This window comes from Monodon monoceros, unplaced genomic scaffold (assembly GCF_005190385.1).
Source record: "Monodon monoceros isolate NGI ecotype Baffin Bay Population unplaced genomic scaffold, NGI_Narwhal_1 Super_Scaffold_11, whole genome shotgun sequence".
In the NCBI taxonomy this organism is placed as follows: Eukaryota; Metazoa; Chordata; class Mammalia; order Artiodactyla; family Monodontidae; genus Monodon; species Monodon monoceros.
In genome coordinates, this window is record NW_021703767.1 from 49,092,601 (window position 1) to 49,118,344 (window position 25,744).

The 25,744-nt window shown below is 41.6% G+C and overlaps 2 protein-coding genes across 7 annotated transcripts in view; both read left to right on the forward strand.

Moving 5' to 3' along the window:
* NXPE3 (neurexophilin and PC-esterase domain family member 3) overlaps positions 1–13,456 on the forward strand; it is a 52,780-nt gene extending 39,324 nt beyond the window's left edge. For 5 of the 6 annotated variants that reach the window (XM_029214989.1, XM_029214992.1, XM_029214988.1 and 2 more), the window contains 2 exons: positions 8,582–8,788; positions 11,511–12,959. In XM_029214989.1, the coding sequence (XP_029070822.1) occupies positions 8,582–8,788; positions 11,511–12,061 (758 nt within the window). In that variant the 3' untranslated portion in view covers positions 12,062–12,959. Of the gene's footprint in view, positions 1–8,581; positions 8,789–11,510 lie in introns of all 6 variants that reach the window. The other variant, XM_029214993.1, reaches the window with a different exon arrangement.
* Positions 13,457–17,169: 3,713 nt separating this feature from the next.
* Positions 17,170–25,744, forward strand: part of NFKBIZ (NFKB inhibitor zeta) — a 30,348-nt gene continuing 21,773 nt past the window's right edge. The window contains exon 1 of the mRNA XM_029214825.1: positions 17,170–17,454. The gene's annotated coding sequence lies outside the window, so the exon portion shown is untranslated. The remainder of the gene's footprint in view (positions 17,455–25,744) is intronic.

The window sequence follows — 25,744 nt, forward strand, 5'->3', positions numbered from 1 at the left end:
TGTTTGTAGATTTTTTGATGATGGCCATTCTCACTGGTGTGAGGTGATACCTCCTTGCAGTTTTGATTTGCATTTCTCTAATGATTAGTGATGTTGAGCATTCTTTCATGTGTTTGTTGGCAATCTGTATACCTTCTTTGGAAAAATGTCTATTTAGGTCTTCTGACAAATATTTGATTGGTTTTTTTTTTTTTTATATTGAGCTGCATGAGCTGTTTATATATTTTGGAGATTAATCCTTTGTCAGTTGTTTCATTTGCAAATATTTTCTCCCATTCAGAGGGTTGTCTTTTCGTCTTGTTTATAGTTTCCTTTGCTGTGCAAAAGCTTTTAAGTTTCATTAGGTCCCACTTGTTTATTTTTGTTTTTATATCCATTTCTCTAGGAGGTGGGTCAAAACGGATTTTGCTGTGATTTATGTCATAGAGTGTTCTGCCTATGTTTTCCTCTAAGAGTTTTATAGTGTCTGGCCTACATTTAGGTCTTTAATCCATTTTGAGTTTATTTTTGTATATGGTGTTAGGGAGTGTTCTAGTTTCATTCTTTTACATATAGCTGTCCAGTTTTCCCAGCACCACTTATTGAAGAGGCTGTCTTTTCTCCTTTGTTTATTTTTGCCTCATTTATCAAAAATAAGGTGACTATATGTGCATGGGTTTATCTCTGGGCTTTCTATCCTGTCCCATTGATCTATATTTCTGTTTTTGTGCCAGTACCATACTGTCTAGATTACTGTAGCTTTGTAGTATAGTCTGAAGTCCAGGAGCCTGATTCCTCCTGCTCCATTTTTCTTTGTCAAGATTGCTTTGGCTATTTGGGGTCTTTTGTGTTTCCATACAAATTGTGAAATTTTTTGTTCTAGTTCTGTGAAAAATGCGACTGGTATTTTGATAGGGATTGCATTGAATCGGTAGATTGCTTTGGGTAGTAGAGTCATTTTCACAATGTTGACTCTTCCAATCCAAGAACATGGTATATCTCTCCATCTATTTGTATCATCTTTAATTTCATTCCTTAGTGTCTTTTAGTTTTCTGCATACAGGTCTTGTCTCCTTAGGTAGGTTTATTCCTAAGTATTTTATTCTTTTTGTTGCGGTGGTAAATGGGAATGTTTCCTTAATTTCTCTGTCAGATTTTTCATCCTTAGTATATAGGAATGCAAGAGATTTCTGTGCATTAATTTTGTATCCTGCTGCTTTACCAAGTTCATTGATTAGCTCTAGTCATTTTCTGGTAGCATCTTTAGGATTCTCTATGAATAGTATCATGTCATCTGCAAATAGGGACAGCTTTACTTCTTCTTTTCCGATTTGGATTCCTTTTATTTCTTTTTCTTCTCTGATTGCTGTGGCTAAAACTTCCAAAACTATGTTGAATAACAGTGGTGAGAGTGGACAACCTTGTCTTGTTCCTGATCTTAGAGGAAATGGTTTCAGCCTTTCACCATTGAGAACAACGTTAGCTGTGGGTTCGTCATATATAGCCTTTATTATGTTGAGGTAAGTTCTCTCTATGCCTACTTTCTGGAGCGTTTTTATCGTAAATGGGTGTTGAATTTTTTTTTTTTTTTTTTTAAGATGTTGGGGGAAGGAGTTTAGTAATTTATTTATTTTTTTGCTGTGTTGGGTCTTTGTTTCTGTGCGAGGGCTTTCTCTAATTGTGGCGAGTGGGGGCCACTCTTCATCATGGTGCGCAGGCCTCTCACTGTCGCGGCCTCTCTTGTTGCGGAGCACAGGCTCCAGACGCGCAGGCTCAGTAGTTGTGGCACACGGGCCTAGTTGCTACGTGGCATGTGGGATCCTCCCAGAACAGGGCTTGAACCCCTGTCCCCTGCATTATCAGGCAGATTCTCAACCACTGCGCCACCAGGGAAGCCCATGGGTGTTGAATTTTGTCCAAAGCTTTTTCTGCATCTGTTGAGATGATCATGTGGTTTTTCTCCTTCAATTTGTTAATATGGTTTATCTCATTGATTGATTGATTGATTGATTTTGGCTGCGTTGGATTTTCATTGCTGGGCATGGGCTTTCTCTAGTTGTGGTGAGCGGGGGCTACTCTTCGTTGTGGTGCACGGGCTTCTCATTGCAGCATTGGCTTCTCTTGTTGCAGAGCATGGGCTCTAGGTGTGTGGGCTTCAGTAGTTGTGGCACGCAGGCTCAGTAGTTGTGGCTCACGGGCTCTAGAGTGCAGGCTCAGTAGTTGTGATGCACGGGCTTAGTTGCACCGCAGCATGTGGGATCTTCCTGGACCAGGGCTCGAACCTGTGTCCCCTGCATTGGCAGGCAGATTCTTAACCACTGCACCACCAGGAAAGTCCCTATCACATTGACTGATTTGCATATATTGAAGAATCCTTGCATTCCTGGGATAAACCCCACTTAGTCATGGTGTGTGATCCTTTTAATGTGCTGTTGGGTTCTGTTTGCTAGTATTTTGTTGAGGATTTTTGCATCTATGTTCATCAGTGATTGGCCTGTAGTTTTCTTACTTTGTGACATCTTTGTTTGGTTTTGGTATCAGGGTGATGGTGGCCTCATAGAATGAGTTTGGGAGTGTTCCTCCCTCTGCTATATTTTGGAAGAGTTTGAGAAGGATAGGTGTTAGCTCTTCTCTAAATATTTGATAGAATTCACCTGTGTAGCCATCTCATCATGGGCTTTTGTTTGTTGGAAGATTTTAATCACAGTCTCAATTTCAGTGCTTGTGATTGGTCTGTTTATATTTTCTATTTCTTCCTGGTTCAGTCTCAGAAGGTTGTGCTTTTTTAAGAATTTGTCCATTTCTTCCAGGTTATCCATTTTTTTGGCATAGAGTTGCTTGTAGTTAATCTCTCATGATCCTTTGTATTTCTGCAGTGTCAGTTGTTACTTCTCCTTTTTCAATCCTAATTCTGTTGCTTTGAGTCTTCTCCCTTTTTTTCTTGGTGAGTCTGGCTAATGGTTTATCAATTTGTTTATCTTCTCAAAGAACCAGCTTTTACTTTTACTGATCTTTGCTATTCTTTCCTTCATATCTTTTTCATTTATTTCTGACCTGATCTTTATGATTTCTTTCCTTCTGCTAACTTGGGTTTTTTTTTGTTGTTGTTGTTGTTCTGCTTTCTCTAATTGCTTTACGTGTAAAGTTAGGTTGTTTACTTGAGATGTTTCTTGTTTCTTGAGGTAGGATTGTATTGCTATAAACTTCCCTCTTAGAACTGGTTTTGCTGCATCCCATAGGTTTTGGGTCGTCATGTTTTCATTGTCATTTGTTTCTAGGTATTTTTTGATTTCCTCTTTGATTTCTTCAGTGATCTCTTGGTTAGTAAGTTGTGTACTGTTTAGGCTCCATGTGTTTGTACTTTTAACAGATTTTTTTCCTGTAATTGATATGTAGTGTGATAGTGTTGTGGTCAGAAAAGATACTTGGTACAATTTCAATTTTCTTAAATTTACCAAGGCTTGATTTGTGAGCCAGGATAGGATATGTCCTGGAGAATGTTCCATTAGCACTTGAAAAGAAAGTGTATTCTGTTGTTTTTGGATGGAATGTCCTCAAAATATCAATTAAGTCTATCTTGTTTAATGTATCATTTAAAGCTTGTGTTTCCTTATTTATTTTCATTTTGGATAATCTGTCCATTGGTGAAAGTGGAGTGTTAAACTCCCCTACTATGATTGTGTTACTGTCGCTTTCCCCTTTTATGGCTGTTAGCATTTGCCTTATGTATTGAGGTGCTCCTATGTTGGGTGCATGCATATTTACAATTGTTATATCTTCTTCTTGGTTTGACCCCTTGATTATTATGTAGTGTCCTTCTTTGTCTCTTGTAATAGTCTTTAAAGTCTCTTTTGTCTGATATGAGAATTGCTACTCCAACTTTCTTTTTATTTCCATTTACATGGAATATCTTTTTCCATCCCCTCACTTTCATTCTGTATGTGTCCCTAGGTCTGAAGTGGGTCTCTTGTAGATAGCATATATATGGGTCTTGTTTCTGTATCCATTCAGCCACTTCTATGTGTTTTGCTTGGAATATTTAATCCATTTACATTTAAGGTAATTATCGATATATATATTCCTATTACCATTGTCTTAATTGTTTGGGGTTTGTTATTGTAGATCTTTTCCTTGTCTTGTGTTTCCTGCCTAGAGAAGTTCCTTTAGCATTTGTTGTAAAGCTGTTTTGGCGGTGCTGAATTTTCTTAGCTTTTGCTTGTTTGTAAAGGTTTTAATTTCTCTGTCGAATCTGAATGAGATCCTTGCTGGGTAGAGTAATCTTGGTTGTAGGTTTTTCCCTTACATCACTTTAAGTATGTCCTGCCACTCCCTTCTGCCTTGTAGAGTTTCAGCTGAAAGATCAGCTGTTAACCTTATGGGGATTCCCTTGTATGTTATTTGTTGTTTTTCCCTTGCTGCTTTTAATATTTTTTCTTTGTATTTAATTTTTGATAGTTTGATTAATATGTGTCTTGGCATGTTTCTCCTTGGATTTATCCTGTATGGAACTCTCTATGCTTCCTGGAGTTGATCAACTATTTCCTTTCCCATATTAGGGAAGTTTTTAACTATAATCTCTTCAAATATTTTCTCAGTCCCTTTCTTTTTCTCTTCTTCTTCTGGGACCCCTATATTTCGAATGTTGGTGTGTTTACCGTTGTCCCAGAGGTCTCTAAGACTGTCCTCAATTCTTTTCATTGTTTTTTCTTTATTCTGCTCTGCAGTAGTTATTTACACTATTTTATCTTCCAGGTCACTTATCTGTTCTCCTGTGTCAGTTATTCTGCTGTTGATTCCTTCTAGAGAATTTTTAATTTCATTTATTGTGTTGTTCCTCATTGTTTTTTTGCTCTTTAGTTCTTCTAGGTCCTTGTTAAACCTTTCTTGAATTTTCTCCATTCTATTTCCAAGACTTTGGATCATCTTTACTATCATTACTCTCAATTCTTTTTCAGGTAGACTGACTATTTCCTCTTCGTTCGTTTGGTCTGATGTGTTTTTAGCTTGCTCCTTTATCTGCTGTGTGTTTGTCTGTCTTCTCATTTTGCCTAACTTACTCTGTTTGGGGTCTCTTTTTCACAGGCTGCAAGTTCGTAGTTCCCGTTGTTTTTGGTGTCGGCCCGCCGTGGGTAAGATTGGTTCAGTACATTGTGTAGGCTTCCTGGTGGAGGGGACTAGTGCCTGTGTTCTGGTGGTTGAAGCTGGATCTTGTCTTTCTGGTGGACAGGTCCACGTCTGGTGGTGTGTTTCGGGTGTCTGTGACCTTATTATGATTTTAGGCAGCCTCTCTGCTAATGGGTGGGGTTGTGTTCCTGTCTTGCTAGTTGTTTGGCATAGGGTGTCTATAGCACTGTAGATTGCTGGTCGTTGAGTGGAGCTGGGTCTTAGCGTTGAGATGGAGATCTCTGGGAGAGCTCTCAGTGACTGATGATATTACGTGGGGCTGGGTGGTCTCTGGTGGACCAATGTCGTGAACTCGGCTCTCCCACCTCAGAGGCTTAGGCCTGACACCCAGCTGGAGCACTGAGAACCTGTGAGCCACACAGCTCAGAAGAAAAGGGAGAAAGAAAGAAAGAGAGAGAGAGAGAGAAAGGAAGGATGGACGGAAGAAGAAAGGAAGGAAGGAAGGGAGGAAGGAAGGAAGGAAGAATTAAAATAAAAAATTAAAAAGTAATTATTAAAAATAAAAAAATTAAAAAGTAATAAAAAAAAAGAAAGAAAGAAGGGAGCAACCAAACCAAATCCACCAATGATGATAAGTGCTAAAAATTATACTAAAAAAGAAAAACAACAGAAAAATGGACAGAACTCTAGGACAAATGGTAAAAGCAAAGCTATACAGGCAGAATCACACAAAGAAGCATACACATACACACTCACAAAAAGAGAAAAAGGAAAAAAAATATATCTATATATTAAAAAAAAAAGAGGAAGAGAGCAATCAAATCAATCAATAAATCTACCAGTAATAATAATCTCTAAATGCTAAACTAAGATAAACATAAAGCCAGAAACAAATTAGATGCAGAAAGCAAACCCCTAGTCTACAGTTGCTCCCGGAGTCCACCACCTCAATTTTGGGATGATTTGTTGTCTGTTCAGGTATTCCAGAGATGCAGGGTACATCACGTTGATTGTGGAGCTTTAATCCGCTGCTCCTGAGGCTGCTGGGAGAGATTTCCGTTTCTCTTCTTTGTACACACAGCTCCTGGGGTCCCGCTTTGGATTTGGCTCCACCTGTGCGTGTACGTCACCTGAGGGCGTCTGTTCTTCGTTCAGACAGGACAGAGTTAAAGGAACAGCTGATTAGGGGGCTCTGGCTCACTCAGGCCAGGGGGAAGGAGGGGTACAGAATGCGGGGTGAACCTGCGGCGGCAGAGGCTGGCGTGACATTGCACCAGCCTGAGGTGTGCCGTGCATTCTCCCGAGGGAGTTGTCCCTGGATCACGGGACCCTGGCAGTGGCGGGCTGCACAGGCTCTCCGGAAGGGAGGTGTGGTTAGTGACCTGTGCTCGCACACAGGCTTCTTGGTGGCTGCAGCAGCAGCCTTAGCGTCTCCTGACTGTCTCTGGGGTCCGCGCTGAGAGCCGTGGCTCACGGTCATCTCTGGAGCTCGTTTAGGTGGTGCTCTGAATCTCCTCTCCTCGCGCACCCCAAACAATGGTCTCTTGCCCCTTAGGCAGCTCTAGACTTTTTCCTGGACTCCCTCCCAGCTAGCTGTGGTGCAGTAGCCCCCTTCGGGCTGTCTTCACGCAGCCAACCCCAGTCCTCTCCCTGGGAACCGACCTCCGGAGCCCGAGCCTCAGCTCCCAGACCCCGCCTGCCGCGGCGGGGGAGCAGACAAGCCTCTTGGGCTGGTGAGTGCCGGTCGGCACCGATCCTATGTGCGGGAATCTCTCCGCTTTGCCTTCCGCACCCCTGTTGCTGCGCTCTCCTCCGTGGTTCCGTAGCTCCCCCCTCCGCCTCCCGCAGTCTCCGCCCGCGAAGGGCCTTTCTAGTGTGTGAACCTTGCCTCCTTCACAGCTCCCTCCCACTGGTGCCGGTCCCGTCCCTGTTCTTTTGCCTCTGTTTTTTATTTTTTCTTTTGCCCTACCCAGGTACGTGGGGAGTTTCTTGCCTTTTGGGAGGTCTGAGGTCTTCTGCCAGCGTTCAGTAGGTATTCTGTAGGAGTGGTTCCACATGTAGATGTATTTCTGATGTATTTGTGGGGAGGAAGGTGATCTCCACGTCTTACTCCTCCGCCATCTTGAAGGTCTCCTTCCAAAATAATTTTTAGTATAGAGATAATATCAAGAAGTCAAAGAAGCTGAAAATAGTCACAAATAGGAGACTCACTTAAATTTAAATTTCTGAGTCATATTTAAATTTAAATTTCTGAGCATTTGGATTTTAAATTGTGGTTTAACAGGTGAGACTCTAAAATTACTGGAATATGATCAAGATTTCAACTTTGGGCTGTGTAAGGGAGTGATATAAAATGATTGGTGGTTTTTTGAAGATTGCAGGTTTGAATAATAAATGTTAGAAATGAATAAATGTACTCTTTCAGGAAAAAAGCCAAAAAGAAAGATACCTATTAACATCTCTTTTTGAGAGGCGATGTAACACAGTGGTTAAGAGCATGGGCTTGGGGGCTCACCGGCTTGGATTAGATCCTGGCTTTGCTACATACTGTCTCTGGATCAAGTTGCTTAAATGTTTTGAAAGGTAGGGATAATAGGACCTACCTTAAAGGGTTATTGTGAGCGTCCCATGAGATAATAAATTTAATTGCTCAGAACAGTGTCTGGTGCAGAGTAAACCTGCAGGAAATATTAGGCATCCCTGTTGAAGCATGTAAAGCGTGCCATTTTTGCAGTGGCATTTTCTGAGGGAGGTGTTAGGGCAGAAAGGTGTTGACTTTCTCTGTGAAAGGTATCCCGGCACTTGTGTTATCATGTGTAGCTAGGCTACAACCATGAGTACACACTGCTAATACAATTTTAATATTGTTCATTGTGCATAAAGACTTCTGAACCTTTTGTGTTGTGGGCAGTAAATCTTTAGAATGTGTGTCATTGGTTTGTTTTCTGTATTCAGTGGTGGTTTTCCGAGTTAATATTTGATTGTAGGACCCATGGATTGAAACTTTTCTTTTTAATGGGCTGAGAAACAGTGTGGACTAATATTATTATCCATATGTAAAATATGAATTTAAATTTTTACTTGCCTCACAGGCATTTGGATGAGAAGTTCTTCTCCTGTTCTGGGATAATGCTGGACAATGCTTACATCTACACATTTCCTTGGTTTTGGCCTGCCTTTATTTTTGGCTTTGAGAAAAACATGCGTAATCAGAGGGAATGATCAACGTCCCCTTTCCCCTTTGAGCGTGTCCACAAACACCCTCACACCCACTTCAGATCTTCCTATTTTTGTGCAAAGGAGAACTTTTTGTAGGAGGGGGGAAGTCTGGGATTTCTTTGAGATGTGATGGCAGGAAATGTTATCCGTAGCCAGCAAGCTAACAAACATAGGGGCATAATTGTGTTTCTTGGAACATTTTTTAGGTATGGTTTGTTGGAGGAGAATTTCAGAATATCTTTTTTTTTTTTTTTTCCAGAAACCAACAACCTAGAACTATCTCAAGGCTTAGGAACTTTTCCTTCTGGCTATTATTACAAAAATCAGTGGAGGCCCAGAAAGTTTAAGATGCGCCAGTTTAATGACCCTGACAACATTACAGAATGCTTACAAAGAAAAGTGGTGTATTTATTTGGTGACTCGACAATCAGGCAATGGTTTGAATACCTCACTACATTTGTTCCAGGTTGGTACTTTGCTTTTTGTTTCATAACTCTTTCCCACACATACAAAATTCAGCTTTGAAATAAGCAGACCCAGTCCGGTGCCTGAAGAAAGGCATCAGGTGAGGAAGCAGTTATTTCTCTGTAGGACTGAAGAGGTGTCCTAACCTTGGAGAGATGAGTGATAGTTTCTGATCAATGGTGGGGCTGTGACGCATCGATGAAAGCACTGGCTGCTTGTTGAAGTTCATACCACTCATGGGAGGGCCATCCCTTATTCACAGTGGGCCTTTTCCTCTTCCTGGAAGTGGTGCGGATGGAGTGAGGAGGGATGGATTTGGGGCAGCAGGACTAAAGGCCCCACTTAGAGTTTAGAGAGCTGATGAATAGTTCTGTGGGAACTGGGTTTTTTTGTTTGTTTGTGTGTTTAAAATTTTTTTTTTAACTTTTTATTTTTGGAGTATAGCCGATTAACAATGTTGTGATAGTTTCAGGTGTACTGCAGAGTGACTCTGCCATACATATACATGTATCCATTCTCCCCCAAACTCCCCTCCCATCCAGGCTGCCACATAACATTGAGCAGAGGGAACTGTTTCTGATGGCTGTTTATGGACAGGGCTTTTCATAAAGCAACTTCCCACAGTTGGGAGTGGTTGTGTTTTTCTTTTTTCTCTTTTATTTATTACATCAACTTAGTTTCAAATTTAATTTTTAGAAGGAAGGAAAGGAGGAAGTAGATATGACTCCCCAAAATAGAAAGTTAATTCCGGTTTTGATTTGCTTGCTTTTTTTTATTGAAACAGACATAGCAGAGTTCTAGTTGATGAAGCGTAAGTTCAAAAGCAGGAGAAGGGAAATCATTTGTATGACATGATGCTAGGCACAGTTCGGTGTTGACCAGGCAGGGCCCTCCAGGAGCCTGCAGTTGCTTGATTCTTTTCTTTTTTTTTAATAAATTTATTTTATTTATTTTTTTTTGGGTGCGTTGGGTCTTCCGTTGCTGTGTGTGGGCTTCCTCTAGTTGCGGTGAGTGGGGACTACTCTTTGTTGCGGTGCGAGGGCTTCTCATTGCGGTGGCTTCTCTTGTTGCAGAGCACAGGCTCTAGGCACATGGGCTTCAGTATTTGTGGCACACGGGCTTCAGTAGTTGTGCTCGTGGGCTCTAGAGCGCAGGCTCAGTAGTTGTGGCGCACAGGCTTAGTTGCTCTGTGGCATGTGGGATCTTCCTGGACCAGGGCTCGAACCCGTGTCCCCTGCATTGGCAGGCGGATTCTTAACCACTCTGCCACCAGGGAAGCCCCAGTTGCTTGATTCTTAAGTTCTAATGACATAGCTTGGTATTTCCTTTCATAGCAATGATCACATTGCATGTCTTGAGCATTTTCCACCCTACCCTTTGCAGACAGATCTTTACCCGATAAAGCCTTGTGTTGGGCTTGATCTTAATCAAAAGAAAGAATGGTTAATTGAGCTTCTATTCAATTTAAGTGGGGCCACATGCTAAGTAGTAATGAATTAGGTATGAGAATTTAGAAGAGGAGCCTGGCAACTCATGGAGAAAAAAGTGAAACCTTGACTTTAACCCTTAAGAGTAAATAATATGGGACAATTATAGTTTGATGGTACTTCTTCAGAATTGACTATAAACTCCTTGAGGGCAAGGACTGTGACTTACCCATCTGAGCATTGCTGGCTTTTTTTTTTAAAGCTGGGAAACTATTCTAATTTATTTTATTATTTTTTTATTCTATTTTTTTTTCTTTTTGGCCGTGCCATGAGGGATCTTAATTCCCTGACCAGGGACTGAACCCATGCCCCCTGCAGTGGAAGTGTGGAGTCTTAACCACTGGACCGCCAGCAAAGTCCTGCATTGCTGGCTTATAGCACAATAGTGCTGGCACGGAAGAGGTGCTTAGGAAATGTGAATTCAGTTTGGCTGCCAAGGGTTACTTAATCTGGTCTGTGTAAGGCACTTATAGGAATATTTAGGGATATGACACAGACCCTCTTTCCTCATGGGGTGAATGTTCAGTGATGAATTGTACAGCCTTTTTGAGGAGTAATAAGGGAGAATAATCATTGATTCCTGGGATCTTCAGAGGAGCAGGACTTGGAAACACAACCTAGATAAAGTAGAGGGAGAGAAGGGAATTCTAACTTGTGCTGCTGTGTTTGTTATGACAGAGAGAGAAGTTTTCTAAGACATAAACAGGGTTTTCCATCCATAGGGTGAAATTGAAAGTCAAAAGAAGCATGGTTGCTTCTTTCTTTTGCTTATTTCAAAAAGAGGTATTTGGTTACTATTATGTGTTTGTAAAAAAGCAGAAGTTATATAGTTCTTGACCTGGAAGAAATAATTTTGATCTGTTATAACAGTAATGTGTAAATGCCAAATCGATGTTTAGATATTCAGCAGTCAGTGCAAACAGGAAGATTTCTTGGCCTAATAATTAGAGGTAAACAGGTTATTTTGCTTCTCAGGTCTAGAATCAATTGCTGATGGTATTACTTGTAATGTCATGCTTATGGAGTGATTTAAGTAATAAATATGTTAAAATATAAAGGTCCATTGAAGCCAAGGGGGCCAAAGTGACGTGAAATAGGTGTTTCCTTTACATTTGTATTGTACCTTTTTGTTGTTTCATTTTAAAAAATTGTTCTTTGAAGCCACTAACTAAAGAATAATCAAAATATATCGCTTGGTTTAAACATTCTTATGAATCTGAGTTTCCCTTGTTTCAGATTTAGTGGAGTTTAACTTGGGTAGCCCGAAGAATGTGGGTCCCTTCCTTGCGGTGGACCAGAAGCACAATATCCTGCTCAAATACCGCTGCCACGGTCCACCGATCCGCTTCACGACTGTCTTTAGCAATGACCTCCGTTATGTGGCGAATGAGCTGAATGGCATCGTGGGAGGGAAGAACACAGTCGTTGCCATAGCTGTGTGGTCTCATTTCAGCACCTTCCCCTTGGAAGTGTATATCCGGCGGCTCAGGAACATCCGTCGAGCCGTGGTCCAGCTCTTGGATCGAAGCCCTAAGACTGTGGTAGTCATCCGGACAGCCAACGCCCAAGAGCTGGGACCTGAAGTGAGCCTTTTCAACAGCGACTGGTATAACTTTCAGCTGGACACTATCCTTCGGAAGATGTTCTCGGGAGTTGGGGTATATCTCGTTGATGCCTGGGAGATGACCCTGGCCCATTATCTGCCCCACAAGCTACATCCAGATGAAGTTATTGTGAAGAACCAGCTGGACATGTTCTTGTCCTTTGTGTGCCCCTTGGAGAGCTAGTCTGCCCTGCAGGAGACTGGAGAAATCACATTCAGTGACCTTCTCTATCACCTGCACTACGGAAAGTTTATGGGTGGCCCTATGGAGAGATGGCTGCCATTGATATGTATTTAAAATTTAAAAAAAAGAGATGGACTTTATATAATGACTTGTAAGGAGCTTAGAAAATGCAGATTACATTTATACCTACCTATAGGATTTTTTCCCATCTTGACTTATCTATGGGGGAACGATTATTAACAGCATTTACACACTATATTGCCCTCGTAACCAAAGATACTAATGAGTGTGTTTGAACTAGCTTCTCCTGGGAGGGGAGGGGATACTGTGCTAAAAAGTGTGAAAAATGTTGTGACCTAAGTGGAAGGGACAAGTTTGGTTGGCAGTGGAGTGTTTGTATCTTGTCTGGTAAAGGAAATTGAGCACATCTACATGAATAGCATAATTGGTACATCTTCAGCGGGAAGTGAATTAACCCCAAGGCTTTTAGTCAGTGGCTCCCGTAACACACTGAAGACTGCTGTGTCTTAGAAGTTTATCTTGATGATCCAGTTTTTTCTGGATTACTTGAAAAGGCCAGTGTCCTTGGTCAGAACTTTCTAATGAGAATATTTACGGTGTCTGGCTTTTATCTAGAAAAGAAGCAAAGGGGAAATATGAAAGCAGTATATATAAAATCTGTGCATTGAATTGATATTTGCATTGGGTAATTGTTACTTATCTGATTCAGCTAAATTTTACAGGATGAATACTTATTCTAAAATAACCACTTTTGGAGCTGGAAGGGGAAAATCTATAAAGGAAAATTTATTTTTGTGTTCTGAAGTTTGAGGGTTTTAAGAATTGACTTATGTAAAGATTGCTATTGTTTGTTATAAAGTTGTAGAAATTATTTCCATCAATTTTGAGTATTTCTTTTTTGGTTGTTATTTTGAATTGCATACCCAAATTAGAAATTAAAATCTAATTAAAAATTAAATTTAGATATTGAAATCTGTGATGGGTTGATTTGGGCATAAGGTACACACATTCTGTCATGCTTGGAAGTAAAAGGTGCTGTTCCTATTGGCTCTCTTAAAATAATTGAATTATCAATTTTACTTGACTGTCTTTACCTTATTAATTTTAAATAAGTTTAAATTAATTTGTGCCATTTTAGTAAGTACTCTTTTCTTTTTGAGCTACAATATAGTTTTGTTTATCCCTAAGTGAACATGTGAAGAAACTGGGGAGGCTTTAGAGATGAAGACAGATGCCTAAAGCATGAAAAAATACACCCTTAGAAGAATGGGTCAGAGAATCTGGGTTTTGGGCTTCTCTGGTGGCACAGTGGTTGGGAGTCTGCCTGCCGATGCAGGGGACGCGGGTTTGTGCCCCGGTCCAGGAAGATCCCACATGCCGCGGAGAGGCTGGGCCCGTGAGCCGTGGCCGCTGAGCCTGCGCATCCGGAGCCTGTGCTCCGCGACGGGAGAGGCCACAACAGTGAGGGGCCTGCGTACCGCAAAAAAAAAAAAAAAAAAAAAAAAAAAAAGAATCTGCGTTTTTAACTTAAAACAGAGAGTTTAAGATCTTTCTTTCCTAGCCTTGAGGGCCACCTTCAAGGTTATAAAATAAATAAATATGATTTTAAATTATTTTCTGAGTCTGAAGTGGAGCAGGTAGTTAAATATATTAAGATGGCTTAATTTTAATGGCCTTTAACCTTTAGAATGTCTAAGGATCACTCTGAATATTTTTTTTAAGTTTTTTTTAAAATTAGTTTTTTTTGGCTGCGTAGGGCCTTCGTTGCTGCGTGCGAGTTTTCTCTCGTTGCGGTGAGTGGTGGCTACTCTTTGTTGCAGTGCACGGGCTTCTCACTGTGGTGGCTTCTCTTGTTGCTCAGCATAGGCTCTGGGCATGTGGGCTTCATTAGTTGTGGCACATAGGCTCAGTAGTTGTGGCTTGCAGGCTCTAGAGCGCAGGCTCTGTAGTTGTGGCACATGGGCTTAGTTGCTCTGTGACACACGGGATCTTCCTGGACCAGGGCTCGAACCCGTGTCCCCTGCACTGACAGGCGGATTCTTAACCACTGCGCCACTAGGGAAGTCCCTCACTTGGAATATTTGATAAAAATGCAGAATTAGGGGCTATGCCTTTGGGAATTGTGGAATCAACCTTAGTGACAAATGCCCAGGAGTTTTGATGCAATGGTGGTCTATGTTTTGAGAAACACAGAGGGAAGATAGAACTAAGGAAATAATATTTTTTGTCTATTATTTTAGGAGCTTTTCCCATAACATTTAATTCTGATCATGGTCTAATAGTGCAGATAATAGTTCCATTTTATAGATGAGGAACTTGAGTTTAGATTTGAACTAAGGTATGTGAGAGTCCATAGCCCTTTTCAACTAGAATTTTTTGGATTTTGTAAAGAGGTTTTATTTTTTATGAAAGAACTTTTGAGCATTTACTCAAGGATCATTGGAGGAGGCTGAGTCATGTCTTCCCAGGAGAATTTCAATTTTTACTGCCTCTCCAGAGCTTCGGAGTGGTACTAGTTGTTTGTGCAAATGATTTCTCACGATCTCATCCCGTTAATTTTTTTTTTTTTTTTTGCGGTACGCAGGCCTCTCACTGTTGTGGCCTCTCCTGTTGCGGAGCACAGGCTCCGGACGCACAGGCTCAGCGACCATGGCTCACGGACCCAGTAGCTCCGCGGCATGTGGAATCTTCCCGGACCGGGGCACGAACCCGTGTCCCCTGCATCGGCAGGCAGACTCTTAACCACTGCACCACCAGGGAAGCCCCATCCCGTTAATTTTTGATTTAGTGACATGTCCTAAAGATCTGATGACACAGTTTCTTAAAGTATTCTCATTCACTCTGTCCTTCTAATGTGTCTTTCTATGCTCGTGTGGAAGTTAAAAAAAATGCCTAAGTGTAGAGTTTGGAATATTACCTAAATCATTCTCAGAACAATTTTAATTTCTTCTGAAAAGTTTATTTTAAGCCAATACCACAGAGTTGTGTTTCCATTATAAATGTAAAGGATATTAAATAAACATATTGTAAAATCTAGAAAAAGAAAATCTATGGATAGAATCCATATCTAATTCTATCATCTGCGATGAGCATTAGCAGTTTGGTTTATTTTCTTCTAGGTTTTTTAAATCACACAGCTGTAATCACAGAGAACATGTAATTTTTATCTGTGTTTTTAAATTTAACATACAAATATTTTTCTATGTTTTCATGACTTAATTATAAAAGTCTGCCTAACAGTTTAGCTAAATGATATCATTATTTACATAGGTTGGCCATTTAGATTTATAATAAAATATTAAAATGGTGATTAATATATAATTTCATTGGGTTAAAATATCGATTTTTATTTTGGAATGACAGCATTAACTTCATTTAGTGGATCTCCTCATATTCTAGAACTCAGATGATTGATTTGATGCTACTTGTGAATGGGAGAATCCATAATAAGGCTCTTCTGTGAAAATTATATTTTATAAAAGTTAAGAGTAACTTTTCTTTAGCAAATATAAGTTTGTTGTTCCAATATGATCCATTTTACCTTTCTGAACAACCATCATTTTGTTAAATACCAACTGACTGATACTTCCCAGCTTCAGGTATTAAGTTTCAGATTGATCCATCTGGGCACTTGCCAAGAATGTGTATGGTAAGCCTTTATAGCCGTGTGTTGCAAGCCAGAGGTGAGTCTGCTTCTGGGCCCTATTAAAGGAAATAGCAGTTACCCAGAAAGTACTAGGAAATAAATCTCCAAGGGAAACAACAGAAATAAGACCTCCCCACTCCGTTCCCACCCCCCTCCCTTCCCCCCTGAAAATAAAGGTGCTCAGCATTATCTTTGTAGATCTGGGTAAATTCAGCTTTTAAAGATTAGCTAGTCGCTCATGCCAGAAATCCAAGTGTATTCATTCTCTAGTGTTAGACATTATTCTCTCCAGGGTTTATGTCTTCAGTGGAGTGCATTTGCCTGACTCCTCAGTGTGCAATAAATAAATAAGTTCTGGAAAGTGTTCTTTTCCTCTTTGAAAGTGAGACCACAGTCCCAGAGTGCTAGGGGTGCCTAGGAATCCTGGGGGAGGACGAGGGTGAGGGTGGAAAATCAGAGGGTTGTTGAGGGCATCAGTTTATAGGATGCAGGAGGTAGAAGGGCACAAAATGCACTTCAAGTTCACTTTGTCTCAGAAGTGCACTTACAGCTTTTTAGAAAACGTGTGAACTTACATGTGTTACATTTTGCTTTTCAGTATTCTGCGTGAAATGAGAGGAAGTCAGGCTTCTTATAAGAAGGACGGTCTGCTGTCTTAAAGTTTTAAGGATCTTCTGGTGTTTAGGTCTAGATGCCCATTCCCATTGGAGAAGCAGATATTTCCTGTCTAATTCTAAAGCTGGATTGTAAGACTGCCGCGGGGGGGCGGGGGGGGCGGGAAGCAGTACAGAGATGACAGTCGAAAGTGTCCCAAAAGAAAAAGAAGCCACAGTGAAACCTAATGTCGTAGAAGATATCCTTTCACTGTTGCGCAATGGTTCATTCTCTGTTTAAATTCACCCCACATGAAAATAATGTAATCTTCATGTTACGGGACCACTGCTTTACTTACATCGCAGATTCCTTGTCCTTTAGTTTGTCAGTGAAGGCACACGATGGGGACACTACTTTCTGATTGCCATATTTGAAAAGCCTTGCTGTAGAAAGCATCCCCCTCCTCAGCCCCCGCACTTAAAGGCTGTACAGAAAAAGCGAAAGAAGCAGAGAAGGTGAATCTAAGGAGGGGGCAAGGCCAATGCAGGCAGTAAGTTCACTGAGACGTTTAAAAAAGGCATCCCTAAAAAAAAAAGTTTTGCTTACAGATTTGCTTCTGATTCCTCTGCGCCGTTCCAGTCCAGGTCTTGGAGCCGACCCTTGAGGGGAATGTCCGGGACTAGGGTCGGTATCTTTCTGGCCTGGGAATTTCCAGGGTACAGAAAAAAAAGTCCACGAACAAAGTCCTCGCTGCTCCCTTCCCGCCGTCTCCGCCCCTCCTCTGTGCCCACGCAGCCCCTTTCGAATGAGAGTTGGACCGTATTCTGTATTTTAGGAAACAGGTCCTTAGCGTCCCCCGCCCCCATCCCTTTCTAGAGCGGTGAGCAGCAAGCGAACGCTATAAAGGGGGCCAGGGAGAGGGCCTGGCCTTCTCTTGCCAAGAGGTCAGACGCCGGCGAGTTCTTAGAGAAAAAGGCTGCTTAACTGTCGCTGCTGCTTATCATGTAACCTCAAAAGGAAACTGATCATCTTTCTCGTGCTCTCACGTACTTGGGTTATTATCGCTGATAACAGCTGGAAACAGTTGATTTGCCTTTACGTATTTGTATGACTTGACTCTTCAAACACAGAGGTATATTTTTATTATTTTATGTTTAGTATGAAAAAGTATCTTAAAAGCTTTTTTTTTCTTTTCCCGTATTCAGATTCTTTACTTTGGAGTCACTTTCTGATATTTGGCTGATCATACTTGTTTTGGGGCAAAATATTAGGGGGCAGTATTTTGGGGAAGGAAAATTTGGGATGTTTTTATAGTTTGGTAATGACTATGAATTGTTTCTGTTCGCCTTGAAGGCCCAGGAAAGACTAAGATACTGATGGAAGAGGTTGGTAGGATGGGTGATGAAAGTATCATAAATCTAATGTAAAAACTTTTATCTAGCCAGTGAAGTAGCCTTTGATACTCCTAGTTAGAAATCTCCCAGGAAGTTTGAGTGTGGGCTTAGAGGTATACTTTCTCACCAAGGGTAGGCATAGAACTATATCTTTATGGAAAAATATATCTGAGTAGATCAAAATGTTGTATAGCATGTAGTTCTTATATTACCTTTGTAAAATGAAAGACATGTATTACAAGCCCATTGTATGAACAAAGGAAATCTTGAAGTTTGATGACTTGGCTGAACCCCCAGATCTATTACAATCTGGGATTTTGTGTGAATAAAAGTGCATTTCTAGGTAGGATGGATTGAGATTGTCTCCAGGAGGATTAGGGAACTGATGTATGGGGTAGAGGTGTCTCAGAGGATGACATTTATTATGTAAATTTTAAGCACTTTGTAATATATATTCCCTCACTTTAAATCTGGCATCTAAAGAAACACATTATTGATCAGGTGGAATAATTTTTTTTTTTTGGCCTCTCCTGTCAGTAGGTTGTTTAGACAATAAAAGAAGAGAAAAATTTCAAAGGCTTATTCATTCCCCTCAACAATCCCTGATAGAGATCAACCACACAGATCACCTAAACATTCAGATAACCCTAAAGTCTTTTTATTTGGCTTCAGAGTACAATGTATGATCTACCACCTCTCTTCATTATAACATCAATTGGCTTTGGTTAAAGACACAGTTGGATAGGGTACAGAGGCTATAAGAGAGACAGTCTGGGAAGGGTTAGCACAAGAGCTGGGTGCACGGGAGTCCCCTGGTAGCCTAGTGGTTAGGATTCCAGGCTTTTAATGCTGGGGTCTGGGTTCAATCCCTGGTCGGGGAACTGAAATCCGGCAAGGCATGCAGCGTGGCCAAAAAAAAAAAAAAGTGGGCGCACAAAAAACGTGTTAAACGTTTAGCGCTGTCCTTCCCAGCATGGAGGTGATGACCATGCTAAGTATAATTTAGTTGTCCAGCTACAGACTTTTCCTCACTGAGGAAGTTGAGGCAAACCTCTCTCATTTCTACTTTGTCCTGAAAGAAGTCTGGAACCAAAGGAAACCCTCTCAGAAGTTAAAGAGCTGTGGAGAGCACTACTGAGAGGGAAGATTTTCTAATTATTCTGAGATGCACAGTGAACTGCTCCTGAGAAAACCATTTACTTTTGGCTCTTAGCTGACATTGATCTGGTGGCCTCTTGATTTTCCCTCCCAGGTTAATAGGAAGATCAGGAGGCTGACTTCACCTTTTGGCTTTCTTGGCCTGATGCTGAACTCCTGATGGTGTGAAAGGTGGATATTCCTAATTCCAGATGTTACCTGGGCCTTGACTGATGTAGTCAAAGTGGGCAGTGGGATGTTTCTACAATTTCTATGGTTCTTGGATCCCTTAATCAATTTTTGAAGTTGCCTCAAAGTTACTATGAACTTTATAGGCATTGTACTGTGATTTCTTGTGAACTAAGATTTTTTTGATGGTTTAGCATCTTTTTAACCATTTTGAATTTCCACTATTTTCCATGAGAAGAGGACGCATGCATACATCTAAGAGGGGAATTCAGCTCTCTGCTGACTGGCAGTTTCGGGGTTATGTAATCTCTAACAGGCTCAGAGAGCATCATGCCCTCTACAGTTTTGGTGAAGCCCGTCATTAAAGCTTGCATACGTGGTTTCTGATTAAAGCACTTCCTGTTCCTTTAATTTGGGACTGTCTGTGAGGTAAAACAATTTCTTTCCAAACTAAGTGGATGAAAATACGCTACTGCTTCCTGGGGGAGTTAGTGGATAGGGAATTAACATTTATTAAACACTTGTTTTGCGAGTTGACCAGCAAGATCTCATTCAGCCCTCATAATGGCATCTGAGGCAGGCATAATTAGTCTTATTTTATAGGTGAGGAAATTGAGGCTCAGAGGGATTGACAGCTGGTTCAAGATCCCCCAGATCGTAAGTGGCAGAGTTTGGATTTGAATCTGAGGGGCCGTGTCCCCATAGCCAGTGCCCTTGCCACCAGGCCACTGGGATATTAGCGGAGGTACAATGGGGAGAGGTCAACCTCTTTCCAGGGCTCTGATTTCCATAGGGTCCTTCCTTTTCCCTAGCTCACACCTGGCTACCATCTACTCCCTGTTCAGTTTTAACTGGTAGTTAGTTAGGGTAGTTAATAACCGCTGTAACCCTTCATATTTTAAGAAGACCACAGGGAAAATCTTTCAGACCAAAGAGTGAAGCTATATGGTGGAATTAATGGGAGTGGTTGGGCTAATGTTTGGGGAGAGGAAGCCTCTTAGTTATTGAGTCAGTTTTGGACACAACAGCTGGGATTATAAAGAAAGGGGAATCCTGCTGCTTGCTCACATTGCTCCTCGCAGGATGTTTTCTTCCATGCTGAAAAGCTAAGGCTTGGAAGAGCATTCCTAATCACACCTCTGGTGAAGGGCCGTCTGCTGCTGCTTCTGAAGAGAGGAGCTGCGGGCATCTGGCAAACCCGTTCACCTGCTCTCAACCATCCCTGCTTTTTTTTTTTTTTTTTTTTTGCAGTACACAGGCCTCTCACTGTGGTGGCCTCTCCCATTGCGGAGCACAGGCTCCGGACGCGCAGGCTCAGCGGCCATGGCTCACGGGCCCAGCCGCTCTGCGGCATGTGGGATCTTCCCGGACCGGGGTACGAACCCGTGTCCCCTGCGTCGGCAGGTGGACTCTCAACCACTGCGCCACTAGGGAAGCCCCATCCCTGCTATTGAAGAGTGAGTTAACTACCTGAACTAACTTCTTTGAGGGGGTAGGCCCCAGGATAGAAATTTGCGTGTTTTGTATCTGGTGATTTTTTAAAATTTTTGCATGATTCTTTTCCAGTTTGCACTTCCTAAAGGCTCCGTAGTATAGGATGAGTGGAGTAATAAATAAATCTACTTGGATGGTATTTGTCTTTTAAGGCAGTGTTTCTCAAACTTTAATGTGCATTAAGAATTACCTGGCGATCTCATTGAACTACAGATTCTGTTTCAGTCAATCTGGGGTGGAGCTTGTAATTCTGCATTTATTTATTTATTTATTTGTGGTACGCAGGCCTCTCACTGTTGTGGCCTCTCCCGTTGCGGAGCACAGGCTCCGGACGCGCAGGCTCAGCGGCCATGGCTCACGGGCCTAGCCACTCCGCGGCATGTGGGATCTTCCCGGACCGGGGCACAAACCCGCGTCCCCTGCATCGGCAAGTGGACTCTCAACCACTGCGCCACCAGGGAAGCCCTAATTCTGCACTTTTAATAAACTTCCATGTGATGCTGATGTTGCAAGGTCCACACTCTGAGTAGCAAAATTATAAGGCTCCTTAAATTCCAGGTAATAAGAAAAATTATGGAGTTTTTCTATAAAATCTGCATATGTCATTTTACCAGGTAGAAAAGTAAACTATGTCACGGTTATGTTACCATTACAATGGTAATGCTGCATTCTCTATACGTGATATCAAATATCTGAATTAAACTTCTCAAAAACCTGTTAATCAATTAGATGTTATATCATCTCTACAATGGCAATTTCTGGATACTTGGAGACACTAAAAATGAATTTCTCACTTTTTGTTCAGATGTTTAGTGGTGTGCAGCTACTTTTAATATTGGCGATAGACTTTTGGACACATTTTAGTGTTGGTTAGTATGTGTGCATTCCCAGCTCTCTATTTCGGTCAGATTTGCTATTTGTCATGGCACCCATTTTTTAGAGTGGCTAATACTGCAAGTCATGCCTTCTCAAAGAGGGTGATATTGCATACAAGAGGGCAAAATTGGTTCTTGGGGGGCAATATCTCAGATATCACAATGGTTTGTGGTCCTCTAAAGGACCATTGTACATAAACAGATATATAGTGTATCTGTGGTTTTATTTATTTATTTTTTTGGCTGCGTTGTGTCTTCATTGCTGCGCGTGGGCTTTCTCTAGTTGCTGTGAGTGGGGGCTACTCTTGGTTTTGGTGCGCGGGCTTCTCATTGCAGTGGCTTCTCTTGCTGTGGAGCACGGGCTCTAGGGGCATGGGCTTCAGTAGTTGGGGCACGCGGGCTCAGTAGTTGTGGCTCACATGCTCTAGAGTGAAGGCTCAGTAGTTGTGGTGCACGGGCTTAGTTGCTCCGCGGCATGTGGGATCTTCCCGGACCAGGGATCGAACCCGTGTCCCCTGCATTGGCAGGCGGATTCTTAAGGACTGCGCTACCAGGGAAGTCCCTATCTGTGGTTTTAAACTTTCATCAGGAGACAATTAGGGAAATAAATATCTACAAACTTCCTTAGTGGGTATGATAATGAAAGAAAGGTTGAAACACACAGCTGTAAATGCTCTTACACATACTTATTCAATTGAGGTCAAAAAGATTTTCCCCTGGCCTGTTGTCTCTTTGTGTTTTGCTTTGTGTCTGCATCATTGCCATGGATTTTTAAAGCACCTGCTTCTAGAAGAGGGATGATTCCTTTTTTTTCATATTTCTTTATTTCAGGAACATTTTCTTCTATTATATCCTTAAATGTTTTTAATATTTTAAGAAATTGTGATAAAGTATACATAACATGAAATTTACCATCTTAACCATTTTTTTTTTTGCGGTACACGGGCCTCTCACTGTTGTGGCCTCTCCCGCTGCGGAGCACAGGCTCCGGACGCGCAGGCTCAGCGGCCATGGCTCACGGGCCTAGCCGCTCCGCGGCATGTGGGATCTTCCCGGACCGGGGCACGAACCCGTGTTCCCTGCATCGGCAGGCGGACTCTCAACCACTGCGCCACCAGGGAAGCCCCATCTTAACCATTTTTAAGTATACAGTTCAATGGCATTAAGTACATTCACATTGTTGTGCAATCATCATTACTATTCATCTTTAGACATTTTTCATCTTCTCAAACTGAAGCTTCACATCCATCGAAAAATGACTCTCCATTCATCCCTTCCCCGGCCCTTGGCAACCACTGTTCTACTTTCTGTCTCTATGAAGTTGACAACTCTACGTACTTTATATAAGTGGAATCATATAATATTTGTCCTTTTGTGACTTGCTAATTTCACTTAGCATAATATCCTCAGGTTTCATCCAAGTTGTAGCATGTGTCAGAAATTCCTTCTAAGGCTGAATGATGTTCCATTTTATGTACATACCCTGTTCTGTGTATCCATTCTTCCCTCGATGGACACTTGGGTTGCTTCCACCTTTTGGCTACTGTGAATAATGCTGCAGTGAACATAGGTGTATAAATAACCTGTTTTTAGTCTCTGCTTTCAATTCTTTTGGGTGTATACCCAGAAGTGGAGTTAGATCATATGGTAATTCAATGTTTAATATTACCATTTTCTATAGCAGCAGTACCAGGTTGATTTCTTTTTAATACATTTTGTGCAGTGTTTGGCCGAGTACAGTGAATATATGACAGAAAGTGATATGAAGTTCAGGGTAATAATCTGCTGAATGATTCAGCACCATGACTATTAAATCAGCCTCTCCTACACACTCACCCTTGCATACCCACATATTACAATGTATGCACTTTTCAAACAAGTTCATGGCTGGGAATTTAGAAAATATGGGTCAGATCCTTTAGAAAATGTGGACTATTTACCATGGAATCCCACATTTAAAAGAAACCTAGAAAGGCTTGTGGGAGATTTAAAGGGGTCAGAGCTACAAAGGTGATCCACAGATGTGAGTGAAGATTAACCGAACCGAGAACATGTTGAGGGTAGGAATTGCAGGAGTTTGGATTTTCATCCTCCTTTCCTTTCCTCCATCTCTTTCCCTCACCTCTGCAGTGTATGTGCATGGTCACTCCATGAATTTTGGTTGAATAAATAACCCAGAGTGGAAAAAAGAAGTGAAAGAATTGTTTGTTTTCTAATGTGTGAAAAGCTATTTTGAAGACTGCAAGAAATTTCTATTTTATACCTCTGTCCAGGGTAAAGGAGGTGGGTTTAATTAGCGGTGGAAGACAAGGTTTGGAGAGATGGAAAACGAGCCCTGGGTAAGGCTGCTGAATTTACCCTTGGCATCTCTAGTGTCAGGGCAGAAGAACTGGAACTATCTGAAGGATGGCTGATGTGATGTATCATGGACCTTCCCAGCCCTGCTGCTCTGTGCTGATGTGTCTCAGCTTTTAAACAGCCAACGAAAACAATTTTGTTTTGTTTTGCAGTATTGAACAGCATCCAGCATTAAGATAAGAAAGTGGTTCTTAAACACAACACTAATGTCAAAATCTAGGGATGGCACCAGATTGCAGCCAAAGTGTTCGTAGCAGCAGGAGGTGGAATGTGTAATGATAATATTTGCTAAAGGATATGCTGTCTCCATCCCATACCTCACTTATGTTTGTCAATTGTCCACGTTTCTTGTCGTTCATCTTTGGAGCAGGGGCTTTCTTAAAATGAAGATTAGCCCTTAAGAAAGGTTACTGTTTGTATCTTTGTGTAAATTAATTTTGAAATCCCTTCTTGCAGTTTTACTGGAAAAGAAGGGCACCTGATCAGACTGCAGATATGGGGTGAGATGCAGTGGCAGGAGCAGCACAGGGAATGAAATGTGAGGGTTAAAATCAAGCTTGATGCCTCCCCTGTGCTCCTGCATCTTCACCCAGCCTCCATGTTTCTGTTCATGGTGCTAGCACTCAAGCAATCTCAAGGCCTTCCTTGGGGAGACCTCTGACTCTGTCCTCCCTTTCAGTGTTCAGTCTTGTAGACTACATGTCTGAAATATTTCTCTAAACAATTCTCCCCTCTTTACGTTCCTATAAGCACCACTCAAGTTTAGTTCTTTATGACCTGTCACCTCTAGTATTGCATGGTGTCTGTCCTGATCATCTACACGCAGCTGTCACTTTATCCTTCCTAAAGCATGGCTTTGATCATGCTTTTCCTTGGTTCAAAAACCCTGACTGGCTCCCCATGGCTTATCACATTAACTCCAATGTTCTCAGGTGGCATCAGGCCCTGTAGGGTAGGGCTCCAAGCTTCTCTCCATGATTCTCCTCTTCTATATTCTCTTCAGGTTGGGCTGGTGGTCCAAAGAGGCCAGAATGCTTAACAATCTGGTATTAAATGGAGCTTTGAAAAATGAATATCAACTACAACTATCACCATTGAATGTATGCTGTGTACCAGGTGTTGTGTTGGGCATGTCATGTACACTACCTCATTTAACCTACATACTGACTGAATTCAGTGATGTACCCACTTTATGGATGAGAAAACAGAGTCTTAGAGAAGTTAATTAAAGCCACATGGCTGTTAAGTAAATGAAGCTGGGATTTGAATCTAGTTTGTTTGACTTCAAAACCCTGTGCTTTTAAGAAGAGATGAAGAATATTACAGGCAAGAGTTCTAGCTTGGATAGAAGTTTGGGACAAGAATTAGTGTAGTGTTTTCCAGGATCGTTTGTAAGACTGCATGTTGAGTAGTAGATAGAACTATGAAGGGATAGTGCATTAGTCTGCTAGGGCTGCCATGACAATATTACAGACTGGGTGGCTTAAATAACAGAAATTTGTTTTCTCACAGTTCTGGAGGCTGGAAGTCCAAGATCAAAGGGCCAGCAGGTTTCTCCTGAAGCCTCTCTCCCTAGCTGGCAGATGGCTGCCTTCCCACGTGTGCACATATGGCCTTTCCTCTGCACATATGTCCCTGGTGTCTCTCTTTTAATAAGGACATAAGTCAGATTGGATTAGGGCACATCCTAATGGCCTCATTTTAACTTAATTATTTCTTTAAAGGCCCTTATCTCCAAATACAATCACACTCTGAGATACTGGGGACCAGGGCTTCAACATATGAATTTTGGGGGTACACAATTCAGCCCATAACAGATCTGAGGCAGCTGGATTTTGAAGGGTATGAAAACGAGGCAAAGAGATTTAGTTTTGATACGGGAGGTCATAGGGTCCAATTGTGGTCGAGCAGGGTTTTCCCAAACAAACTTCCAGCTGTTCTTAAATGTGATGCTTTTGAGAATGAGGACTACAGG